Below are 12,572 nucleotides of genomic sequence, written 5' to 3'. Positions count from 1 at the left end.
GCTCTTGCCCACCCCAAATAGAAGTCAAACCATGCCTTTGCTCAAGGGCCCCCTCAGCCCCTCCTGCTCCCACTGGGCCCTGGCAATTTTATAGCATGTTGAGGGGGGCCTCAGCAAGAAAAAGGTTGAGAACCCCTAATATAGACCATGTTGGTCCATATTAAAGGTTCCCGAGCGCACTTCTATGTTAAAGAACACTAAGGAACCATTAGTGTGCACCAGCAGGATCTACACGGACCAATTAATATACAACAACTTAGCACACTTTAGAAATCACCCCCCCCCCCCATGTAGCACATTACCCCATGGGTAGAAAAGCCCTTAGAACAAGAGTCAGTGTGGTGACAGTTCAGCTCACGTTGTATCAGAGGCATCTCTGTATGAAAAAGGATTATAAAACCAGTGATCCATGGAGTAGTTTTCCTATGCTCTTCAAAAAGGAAGGTGACAGAGTGGCATCTCTTCAGGAGAAGAGTTAAAGTAATGTGGATGTTTAGTTGGAGAAGTGAACCATAATTCTGAAATTCTTGTGCATCTAAGGGATTGTCTACCTGGGGACACTCATCAGAGTTAATCTGAATTAATTTTTGAAGTGGATTAGTTAAACTGCATTAAATCTCTTTGTTGAAACTCTTATTTAGAATTAAAGTAGAAGTGAATCTAAACTAATTGATTTCTAAGTTAAATCGAATTAAATCCATGTTAAGGCTAGGTCTACACTAAGAGGGGGGGTGCCAATTTAAGATACGCAAATTCAGCTATGCAAATAGCGTAGCTAAATTTGGCATATCGTATTCGACTTACCCCGCTGTGAGGACGGCGGCAAATCGACGGCCGTGGCTCCCCCGCTGACAGCGCTTACTCCTCCTGACGAGGTGGGAGTAAGTGCGTTGATTCGGGGATCGATTTATCCGTCTAGATGAGACGCGATAAATCAATCCCCGAGAGATCGATTTCTACCCGCCAATCCGGGCGGGTAGTGTAGACTAGCCCTAAGAATGTCCACACAGGGGGTTCAATGAGATTTAACAAATGCACTTTAAATTCGCATCTTTTGTTAATTTGGATTAATTTTCTTGAGTGTACCCATATAGATAAGCCCTAACATGCTTGAAAGATAATGTAGACTGAAACCTCTGTGATGTGCCTGCAACTTTGATGTCACTGTAAATATTTTTATGGGGGAATTTCCTTAGCTTTTTACATAGTCCTAATGTGGAACTGGTGTCTGCAGGAGGGGAGCCACACTAATGTACACCCATAAGATTCTTAGCCAAACAGCCCATCTGTGAGCCTTGGGCAATGTCACAGGAGCTCCACTTAGGATATGAATCAACCCCTGGTGAGCTGTATGTTAATAACTTCTGTAATTAACCTTCAATCAATGAAATGTTGGTGCTATGCTTTAGATCTGAGTTAGGAGAATACTATGAACTACTTCTCTTTCTTTCCTGCATTGTGGTTTGTCATCTTTGCTACAAAGTTGCAGAAAAGCATTAGCTGTCTTGAACTCTGGAGAACACATCTCTCAATTAATAGTGTCCAATTCACTTCCCATTGTATAGAAAAATTTTACCTTAGCACCCAACGTAACCTACCAATTTTGAGGATGGTATCACTTTTCTTGTGGATTTCAGAGTGGGGTCTGAAATTGCAGCTAAGTGTCCCTTATAAACCCAATTTGAACAATGGAGTGACTGCTCTCTCTCTAATAATGTTGAATGCAACAGGGTTAAAAGTATTTTTAAAATGTTCTTACTTCTGTGGCCATGCAGTCGCCTCTGGCTAAGACTCTCCTAGAAATGCACACTGCTGATTCGTTGAAAAATGCAGACTTTATTGTAAGCTGCTGGGTGATGAGAATGGAAACTCCAGTAGTTCCCATCTTTGGTTTTAGTGGAGCCTGCGTTATAATATAATAATATTTTTGTGAGAGCAAAAAGGTTTTTTGTACTGTTAATAAATAAAATAAAATAAAATATATTTTTTTAAAATATTGTTTAGTTCATCTTTATCTCATCCTTTTTTAATTTCTATTTTTGGTGTATGTTTTATAATGTACATAATATATTACCATAGTAGTACATGTATATAATTTATACATAAATAAATATACATATATTGGGGGTGCGTGCTCCAAAATTTTTATTGATAGGGGTGCACGATCAAAAAAGTTTGGAAACCACTGGATTAGAGAGCTTGCTGCTGGCTGGGAGCAGTGCCATCTGGTGACAGAAGTGCTGCAGCTGTCAGAGAGCCTGTGCACTAAAGAGAGAAGTTTGTAAGCTGATTACATTTATCTCGGACAGTCCAGGTATTTTCCTGCAATATGGCACATCATTTTGCTGGGATTCTTGGCCAGCCATGTACAAGTACCGTTCCCATTTCCCTGGAGCAGCTGGGTTCAGAGCTGTTTTGGAGCAGTCAGTTTGAACTGTAAGCTGTCTTCACTGCAGTTGTTTCATTCCATTCAAACCAGTCTCCAGAATTTTTTCTTAAGCATTTTGCAGTACGTTTGGCAGAGGTTTGATAATGGCCAATTACATTCAAAGAGCAGGGATTTTTTTTTAAGGTACAGGAATTTGGGAATGATGTGCTATGCTATAAATAGGAGTGGATCAGAGGAGCTCAGCGCTCTATTCGGGGGTCTGGAATGAACAAAACCTGAACCAGATGCTGAAAACTTTTCTTTCTGGCCTGGGGGCAGGGACGTTCTTGTCAGATTCCTGAGGTTTTGCCATTGACTGTTTGTTTTTTCTGGCTGAACAAACCCTGCTATTGAGACCCTACCTGCCATCCTTTCACTTCACATCCTTAAGGTGACTGATTGGGCTGCCATCTTTAATCAGATGAAAGGTGTCACTTTTCTGTGTCAAAAGGGGCACAGAGGAAGCACCACACCAGTAACCAAGACATATACTTGAGCCAATATCTTGCATGCACTTGATGATATTTTGATCGTCCATTGGAAATAAACACTGATCTAAAAAAAATAATTGTGCATTGTCGGCATTAATTATGACATTTTGTTTTACTAGTTAAGAAGAAGCCCACGTGGTGAGGAAATAGATAGCTGGGGGGGTAAGTAGCAGACATCAAAGGGGCTGGATTTCAGTGAGATCCCTGCTCATGCTGTTCAGTTCCACTCAGATGCATTCTGCTGACATTTGGGGGCTTGCACCTCAACTCTAGACAAGATGTGCTCAGAGCATGTGAAATCGGACCCTATTCTGCTTCTGGTTTTGCAAGGCATGTAGTGATTTGTGCTCGGTGATAGTAGATGACTCAAACCCCTCCTTTGGACGAAAACCTCATTTTACTGTGGCACTAACTCTGGTTACAGTTCATGTGCCATCGTGCATAATCAGAGAGACTCAGAGACATCTGTTGGAGTGACTTCACTTGACCCTTTGTAATGCAGCTGGTGATGCTGTGCTGTGGGAACTTTGGGTTTGAAAAGTGACTGCAAGCCCATTTTCTCACCGTTCTGATGTGATTAGCTTGCGCTTCATTTCTGTGGAAGGTATGAAGGGAACCGAGTTCAAAAGCAGCAACTTAAAAGGGAAGCCCAACGTGGGAAAGGTTCAGGGAAGCTCTTGCAAAGGAGGAAGAAAGAACTGGTGTATTTGCAGTGGATTGGACCCCTATGTTATGGGTTGGCCATTTCTGAGTTGTGATTTTTGCCATGCTGCCACAGAATTGTCCAGAGGAGCAGCTGGGAAAATTAAAACTGAATCAAAGCAAACCAGAGCCCATTCTTACTGCTAATGTCCAAGGATCTGAGAGATGGATATGCAAGGACAGTAAGGAGTGAGTTATTTATTGTGATAAATGGGAGTGTAAATTCAGACTGAAATGGATTAAAATAACTAACAATAGACCAACAAACTTCATGCTACCAGAGGCCAGTGTTCAAAGCCTGGGCTACGTGGCAGGTAACGGTCAGTGTAATAGCCAATTCCTGGCCCACCCAACACAAATGGCAGCCTCTGTGGGAGAAGCCAGGATGAGAGTGCTTTCACACACATTCATGCCCAGTTCTCCAGCCTGGATGCCAGAGTACTACCAGCATACTCGGCAGTGGAGTTTTGCAGAGGGTAGCATTGGGCTAGTGAAGGTGACAAGGAGAATAAAGAAGAGTTGGTTCACGGTAGCACCCACAATGAGAATGGAGGGTCTTATGGTCAAGGTACTGAACTGGCTGAGGCTTGGGAGATCTGGGTTCAATTCACTGACCTGTCACAGACTCCCTGCGGGATCTTGGGGATTCGCCTTCCTTTCTCCCACTCGGTCTGTCTGATCTCTTTAGGGACAGGGACTGTTTTTCACTAAGTGTCTGTATAGCACCTACCACAGTGAGGACCTCTTGGTCGGGGCCAGTAGGCACTGCTGTGAAGAGAATATTCTGGTATGAGGGTATAGAGGTCAGTTGGTTTCTTAGTGCGTTTTTGTGTCTACCCTGCATTCTGCTAACATCTGGTTTGTAGCCACTGGGTAGTCATTTCTGCACCCTAGAACTGTGCATTTCCCTGATTCCCATGTCCTGGCCTGAGGAAGGGGAATCAAAATCCACTTTCATTTTATCAGCTAAAGGTCCCCGATGATAGTGGTGTCTGATTTTGGGAATTTACTGGGATGCTCTGTGTCCTGTCTGGTGCGGAAATGCACGTGCCTGGTACATCAGGGTCTATCATTGTATTCCCTGCAGGATACTGGCATTGGAATGACCCAGGAGGAGCTTGTTTCTAATCTCGGCACCATTGCTCGATCTGGCTCGAAGGTAAGAGAGATGCCTCCTTTATGTTGTGTCCTCATGGCCATTTTCATCCCCCTGAGGCTCCTCCATCCTGCATCTCCTGAGGCCCTATCCTCCTGTTAGGAGGTGAAACCGCCGAAGGCTCCATTGTCGTTCCTGACCCCTGAATTGTGTGGTCATTGGTAGCAGGACAACACTAAAGAACCATTTTTCTCTCAATGGGGGAGCAGGGTCCCATTAACTGGGGATCCCTTATGTGTCCTGTATTCTGTAGATCCAGGCTCTTTATATAGTCATGGTGCACTTAGCTGTGCTGCTTTGTAAAAGCAAACTTCTTTCCCCCAAGGCATCGTGATCCAGATCCACAAGTTCTCTACCTTCATGTTCTCTAAGTGCTGACTGGGCCGCAAGTTGTAACACAGTTACTGGCGGGCCAGGGGTGGACACAGCTGTTTGCTGGTGCATATATCTGCCGGGTTTTTCCATCTCTGAGATCCCCATTCATTTCCTGCAACTGAGCAATCACACCCCATTCTCTTTCCTCTCTCCCACCCGTTGCAGCAGGCACTGCCCTAGGCAACACTTTCCTGTTCCAGAGCTGCAGTCTCTGCTCCTCCGGTACTATGTTGCTCTGTAGGAGCAAGTCACTGGAACTCCTTCCACTTGTGCTGTCCCCAGGAGGGTGAGCTCAGCCCCCCAGAGCGCTGACTGCTGCAAAGCAGTTGAAGGGGAGGGGTCCCCTTGGAGAGGAATGTTCTGGGGTGTCAAGCTCACACTGAGCAAACATAGCAACAGGCTGAGTCAGGGAGGGTGGGGAGAGCGGCTGTGGGGGTTTGGGGGGAGGTTGCCGCCTCCCAGCTGTAGCCAAGGGTCAGCGGACCTGCAGTCCAGTATACCTGCTACTCGTTGTCCCTACAGGCATTTCTGGATGCACTGCAGAGCCAGGCGGAGGCCAGTAGTAAGATCATTGGCCAGTTTGGAGTGGGCTTCTACTCTGCCTTCATGGTGGCTGATAAAGTGGAGGTATACTCGCAATCTGCAGAGTCCGGGAGCCCTGGCTACCATTGGTCTTCAGATGGGTAAGAGTCTGCAAAACTGGAATTATTGGAGGCTAATGTATTAGCGAGTGTTGTGACATTGTCTGTAGCTCCACCTGGGTGGGGACTGGAAGCTGTGCAGGGAGGTGCAAGGTGAAGCAGGACACTGGTCTTTTGCAGCTAGACACTTTGGTTAAAATCCTGCTTAGGTTACAAATGAAAGTCTTCATTACAAAACCACCACCGCATGTAACTCAGCAGCCTGGCTGTGCTGCACAGAGCTCAGGTTTGAATAGCCAAGGCTGCTATAAGGCGCAAGAGAATGGTGCATTAGGAGAGCTGTGTGGTGCCCCTCACTGCAGCCTGAGCTGTCAGCTCCTCGCTGCTACGGGCTTGTTAAACAAGAAAACCACACGTGAATTCAGTTCTGCTAAGAGTGCTAGATTGACCAGCCCTAGAGACTGACTGCAGTTTGCTCACAGAGCAGGCATGGCACAGGCAGCACAAGCTTCCCCCTCCATCCCACCAATGGGCCTCAGTGCTGTCTTGAAGGGATACCGAAGGGGTGAGAAGGAAATCCAGTCTCTATGGGCTGGTCGTTTTGCTGAGAATGCCAACAAGGAAACCTGTTGTGGTGTGGGTTATAACATGGGCACACATCTTCTGTGAGCTGGACTTCCATATAGATCACCCACTCATTTCACACAGGCCACAGAATGTCCATCAGATGGCAGAAGCTTTGAGCTACTGCAGACTTGGGCCAGATTTGGACCAGAGCACTAGATGTGAAAAGCACCACCTCCTATTAAAAGCCCATGGGAGAAAATATTTGCTGAGTTTATAAATCCTTGAAAACTGTTTTACAATTGAAACTTCAGATCCTGTTGTGTTCCAGATAATAATTCGCTTTATTGTGCTAAATGTTACAGTCCTCCTGCTTGTAGCCTGTCAGGGTCACTGAAGGATCTCCTGCCATTCCTGCACCTTTCACAGTGTGTGTTTTCCACCCTTGAATTGGTGCTGCTCCCTGGATCGTTTGACCCTCAGACAGAAGGGGCAGTCGCTCTGAACTAGAAAGAGTGGAGATGACCATTGGTAGCAAAGGGGACCCTTTAGCTCAGTGCAGCAGCCTTTCATCAGAGGGTGTCGCTGCACTTTAGTGGAAATAATCATAGACTGGGACACATGTGCTGGACCAACAAAGAGCCATGCAGTCTGCTTGTCTGGAGCCTGGAGGGCTGCAAGTATCTGTATAAATGTAGAAGATTTCAGTTGCTGCCATGGAGGTTTAGCCCAGGCAGACGACATCACCCATTGTGCAGTGCTGTTGTCAGTAGAGGCTGCTGGTATTGTGAAGCATTGTCTGCTGGGACCTGTAGTCTCCGCAGGCTGCATCACCATATTATATATCTGGGTGATAACATGTAAAACTCCACAGTGCCCAACTTCCATTGACTTCAGTGGGAGCTGGGAGCTGTAGTGCCATTTGTGCTTTGAAAATTGTCCCCTTAGTTAATGAAATGTTCTCTTTTCATTCTCCCTTGTTAATAAACATCCCCCAAGGAAAAGGTTTCTGTGATACTGTGTTTCTATTCCTAGCTCGGGAATGTTCGAGATCGCCGAAGCCTCTGGCGTCAGACCTGGGACCAAAATAATTATCCATCTCAAAGAGGAGTGCAAAGAGTTTGCGAATGAGGACCGTGTCAAAGGTGAGTGGAGTGGGGAAATGAAATGGTATTCTTTGGACTCCTGTAGCCCCTTACCCCTGAGGATTGCTGTCCACATCTCACAGAGGCCTGGAGAGGTGGTGACGTGGTGGCAGAGCTTAAATTAGACCCCAGCGTCCTGACTCCTAGTCTCCTGCACTGGCTGGACACCCGGCCTTTGATGCTTAAACACTTGTAAGTTGCCTGTCGGTTGATACTGTTTTTAATTTATAAGGGGGGGTCGTACTCAGAGGTTTGCTATGTGAAAGGGGTCACGGTACAAAAGTTTGAGAACCACTGGTGTAAGGGTTGCAGTGATGGGTGTGAGGCACTGTGGGCTTGTCCCCTCTGTAGCTCTTCTACCACCATGCTTTCTCTTCCTTTGAGCAGTCCCAGGCAAACCCTAATCCTCCCAGGTTATCCTGGAGCTGTGGAAACCGCCTTGGCCAGTATTAGAAAGCTGGAAGTATCCCACACCTCAGAAGTTCTCTCTTATTTGGGTGTTATTACAATGGGGTTGCTAATGTTTGTAATGTGTTCTGAGCTCCTCTGCTGAAGGGGCCTGGGAAGGGCAGAGGATGATGAGATTCTAAGGGTGAGCTTGGGCAGATGGGATGTGTGCAGAGAATATCTGTCCTTTGCTCACCACAGGTGCTGCTCACCAAAGTAGAATGCGGCTCCTATTTGTATAATCCAGGAGCAGCTTGCCCGCCCCAAAGGCTATTACTCTACCTCCTTCTACCTCTGTTCTAATCAAGGAATATACAGGGTGCTGCCAGTTTAACTCATTGACTTCTCCCAAAGAAATGGGAAAATCTGATTGAATTGGCATGCCTGCTTTTTCTATAGACTTGTCTGGGAGCTTAGACCCCTAGTCTTTTAACCCTGGCTTAATTCCTTATATTTCACAGGGTAGGGGGAAAACTGTTAAAAGAAACATTGAGATTTCAAAATGTAGTTAGCAAATGAGAAGGTTATGGCAGGCTGCTAACCTTAACTTTGCCCTCTTCCGCATAGGCATTGCAATGCAGTGTCTAATTACATGATCTCCTGCTGCTATTTCCACCTGCCTGGTTTGTGTGCACGGTGGATGGTGTATTGTTTAAAATATTTTACCACACATGCACTTGTGTGAATTGCATTTTAAAATGGTTCTAACATGACCAAATTTAAACCAGTTTTTCCTGGGATCCTGAAAGCCACCTCTCCTCCCTAGGAACCATATTCCTGCCAGTTTCCAGCTCTCTACTTCACACTGCATAGGTGCTAGAGCTGGGTTGTTTTTTGTTTTGTTTTGTTTTGTAAAGCAAGAATTCCATTTCTAATGGGAAAGTGTCCCCTTCCCTCTCTGGCTCTCAAATAGCTGAATAATTTTTGTTCAAACTTTTCAAAGAAACTCATTTACCTCTGGGCAGAAACCAACCCTCTTAAATTCCATCCTGACAAGTGAAAGATTCAGGAGGTTGTGAGCCACGGTAAAAGCTGGGTAACCATGGAAACACTTGAACCCCCACCCTTTAACTGTGGGTGTCCCTATGTTCTCCTCGCCCCATAATGTTTTGAGATCCTGTGTTGAGAAGTGTTAAGTATATGGTCACTACAGAATCGGCTGTGCCAGACCAAAGTTGTAACCGTAAAAGTAAGAGAAAAGAGTCCCTTAACATCATCCCCTCCTCTCCCTGGGGTCAGTGCAGGATTATTTACTAGAGGTTTTTTCTAGCATTTTGCTGAGTCTAGTTTTATATGCCCTGACCACTCCACCCCTTCGCTCAAGGGAGGGTTCTAGAGTTTGATGGTTCTCACTGATATTCAGCCAAAATGTTCCCTTCCCTCTGCCCCGTTACTCCTACTTTTACCTCAGAGTGCTACATTAAATACTCCTCTCCCACTTTGGTATTCACGCAGTTCAGATGTTTGTAAACTGTTCTCACCGTCACTACCTCCAGTCACCATCCCTTTGCTAAGCTAAATATTCATCTCTCTAGACCTCTAACGTTCTGTGTTGCTCTTTTCTGAGCTCCTCCAGTCCATGAATTTTTTTCTGATTACCTGATGGGCTGTGGTAAAATGCTGTGGGGGGCAGGAGCAGGCTGCAGTGGAGAGCAGGGACACTTCAAAGGGGCTAATCTGTGCTGATATGACTGGTTCCCATAGCTCACCTTGGTCATAATGATCTGGTGGTTGAAACTGATAAAACCCGTGTTCTGGGTTTTTTTGTTGAAAATGTTTCTCTCTGTTCCAGAGGTGGTGACAAAATACAGCAACTTCATCAGCTTTCCCCTCTTCCTCAACGGGAGACGCCTCAACACACTACAGGTTAGATTGAGAGCCATGGGCAGGGCAGTGATTGAGAGGGAAACTTGTAACCCTGCAGTGGGCTCACAAAATGAGCAAATGGGTCTAAAAAGGACCAAGGACTGCGAATGGGTGAGGTGGTGGCAATTGTCCAGGGCAGGGAATCACAGAGCCTTTCTGAGATGAGGAGTTATTCAAGATGAACGTTCTTTCAAAAACCATTGACCTAGTGAGTTGAAATGTCTGGTTGCAGTGAAGCTGGTTGGATAGCTTCAGCCGTACGCTCTTGTGCCTGACAGGGTCAGAGGCTGATGACAAGTGGATAAAAGCGTCTGCTGGAAGCTGGCTTGAGTATGTGTAGACAGTGCAAGCACTTGGTCACAGCAGCTTTTACCTGCGTTGAAAAATGCCTGTTCTGGGGGATTGTGGTCTCCAGGATGGGGGTCACCCTCGCCAGCATCGCCCACTCCAGTAATTTGTATCTTGTACAGAGGAGAGATAGGGCAGTAGCTGTGGAGGTCATTGGGCAGCTTTCCAGGTTATGAAATGGCAATGACTTCTGATCGTCTCCAAGTTGTTGGGAGTTTGCTGGTGGTGATGACTTCCATCAATAGTGCTGCCATCCAATCGCACCCTCTTGGCCCAAGATAGTTAAGGAAATCTGAAAGGATGCTGCCAATGCCAGCTGCTTTTCCTGCTTTGGTAGCAGAGAGGAGAGCTTCAATCTCGGCTCTTGTGAAGGTTTGACAGAGACTTGATGGAGGGGCATTTAGTGCACAGCCCCGCGGAGTCCCTGGCTTGGGGGCGTGTGCCTCAGTCCCACGGCTTTTGCCGGAGGCTGCAGCTGGGGCTGTGCACCCCCCTTGTGGCTTCCCAGGGTCGTATGCCCCCTCCCACTGCGGCCGAGGCTCGGCGGGGCTGCAGTCGGGCCACGCACCCCTGTCCTGCAGCTGGGCCAGCTCTGGAGCAAGGGCTATGACCCCCCCTTCCCCCCGTGGCTGCGACCCCCTCTGCGGCCACTGGAGTTGGGGCTATGCCCCCTCCCATGGCGGGGGGCTTGGCCTGTCAGTCTCTCTTCCCCCTTTCCCCCATGGGACTCCATTCCTCCCCTCTATCTAGCCCTGCCCCAGGTTATTTTTAGTAAAGTAATGGACAAGTCACAGGAATTTTTGTTTATTGCCTGTGACCTGTTCATGACTTTTACTAAAAATAACTGTGAAAAAATCTTAGCCTTAAGTATGATATGCTGTTTGGGCACAAGTGAAGACCTGCTGGCTTTTTAAAGGACAGTGGTCTGAACTCTGGGGAGCAACAGAAAACTCTGGTCCTAACAACAGGTGCTGTAAAGCATCTGAACTCCCCACTGAATCCCAGTTACACCTTGGATCCTGGAAACCCTCCAACACCTTTGTAACTTCTGGTCTTATTAAGGGGCTGTTTGAGAATGACCATTTTAAAAAAGGAAGCTTGCTCAGCAGATTGCCTGAGCTGCAAAAACAGTGGGCCTACTGGGCTTGCTATTAAAAGGCAGGAGGTATGACTTGGGGGCCTCTACCTCTGCTACTGATCAGCGCTTGAAGATGACACCAGGGGCAAAAAATCTATGTAAGAATGTAAACCTAGCCCAGCAGCAAACCTGAGACCTCTGCATTGGATCCAAACACAAATGATATGGGCAGGATCCCCCCACATCTTTACTGATCACAAGCATGGTGCTATACTAAGACCAAGAATCATGATGTTTGTAAAGCTCTTTGAGGAGGTAAGGTGCTGGATCAACACAGATGCTTCTGAGAGGGAGATGACATCAGAATTTCAGGAATAAAACCAGCCCAACATACTTTATCAAGATACTTTCTGGATACAGGCCTCCCTGTGCAATCACTGGGGAATCCTTGGGAGGAGAGGGGGAAAGGGTCTGGCTGCAGGGAGCGAGCCAGTCTTTGTACGGAGGGAATCCCTAGGCTTTCCCTGGGCTGCGCTGGGTATGGCAGTGTGTTGGCTTTGAAAGACCAGACCAGAATTAGTAATAGTGATGCCCAGCTCCAGGCCCTGTCCAAAACAACGGAAGCTGTTGACAATGGGATGTGCTAGGGAGGGGCAGAATTAAAAGCAAATGAGTCTTAGTGTGTGGTTGTGGGGTGTGTGAGTGTTACCAGACGGGTGGGGATTTTAAGCTTCCCTCCTCCCCCACAGGCACTCTGGATGATGGACTCCAAGGAGATTGGTGAATGGCAGCACGAGGAGTTCTACCGCTTCATAGCCCAGGCTTACGACAAGCCTCGCTACACCCTGCACTACAAGACAGACGCCCCCCTCAATATCCGCAGTATCTTTTATGTGCCTGAGATGGTGAGACTCTGGCATTCTCTTGGGGATGTGGGAAATCCTCAGTGAAAAGAAGGATCAGATGGGTGAGATCATCACAGAATAGAAATCCTTTCCAACTTGAACAGCTGCAGCCTTATGTGCCCAGCACTGCAGAATTGCTTTTGGAGTAGCCAAAAGGGAATTCCCAGTACCTAAAAGAGAGGAAACATCTCTCCAATGGGGGTAGGTTGCCACAGGATAATTGGGGTGCATTGAACTGTGTCTATTTGTCATGAGCAGAATCTGGCTCAGGTGGGAGAAACCCTCACAGAGCAAGATTCACATGCTCCTGTAGTTCCGTTCTGGTGGGGAGGATAAAAATGTGATTTGCTCTGATCACCTCAGACCTGTGAAACCCATAGTGAACATCAGCAGAGTGTGGGGCTTTCGTATGAGCCCCACTTGGGG

The 12,572-nt window shown here is 46.9% G+C and overlaps 1 protein-coding gene across 1 annotated transcript in view; it reads left to right on the top strand.

Annotated features, from left to right (window-relative positions):
- The window catches only part of TRAP1 (TNF receptor associated protein 1), a 64,731-nt gene that overhangs the window by 33,334 nt on the left and 18,825 nt on the right, over nt 1-12,572 (top strand). Inside the window, exons 5-9 of the mRNA XM_008162528.4 lie at nt 4,709-4,780; nt 5,675-5,835; nt 7,393-7,502; nt 9,742-9,815; nt 11,991-12,146. Coding sequence (XP_008160750.2) covers nt 4,709-4,780; nt 5,675-5,835; nt 7,393-7,502; nt 9,742-9,815; nt 11,991-12,146 — 573 coding nt within the window. The remainder of the gene's footprint in view (nt 1-4,708; nt 4,781-5,674; nt 5,836-7,392; nt 7,503-9,741; nt 9,816-11,990; nt 12,147-12,572) is intronic.

This window comes from Chrysemys picta, chromosome 10 (assembly GCF_011386835.1).
Source record: "Chrysemys picta bellii isolate R12L10 chromosome 10, ASM1138683v2, whole genome shotgun sequence".
NCBI lineage: Eukaryota > Metazoa > Chordata > Testudines > Emydidae > Chrysemys > Chrysemys picta.
This window is presented reverse-complemented; position numbering and strand designations above follow the sequence as displayed.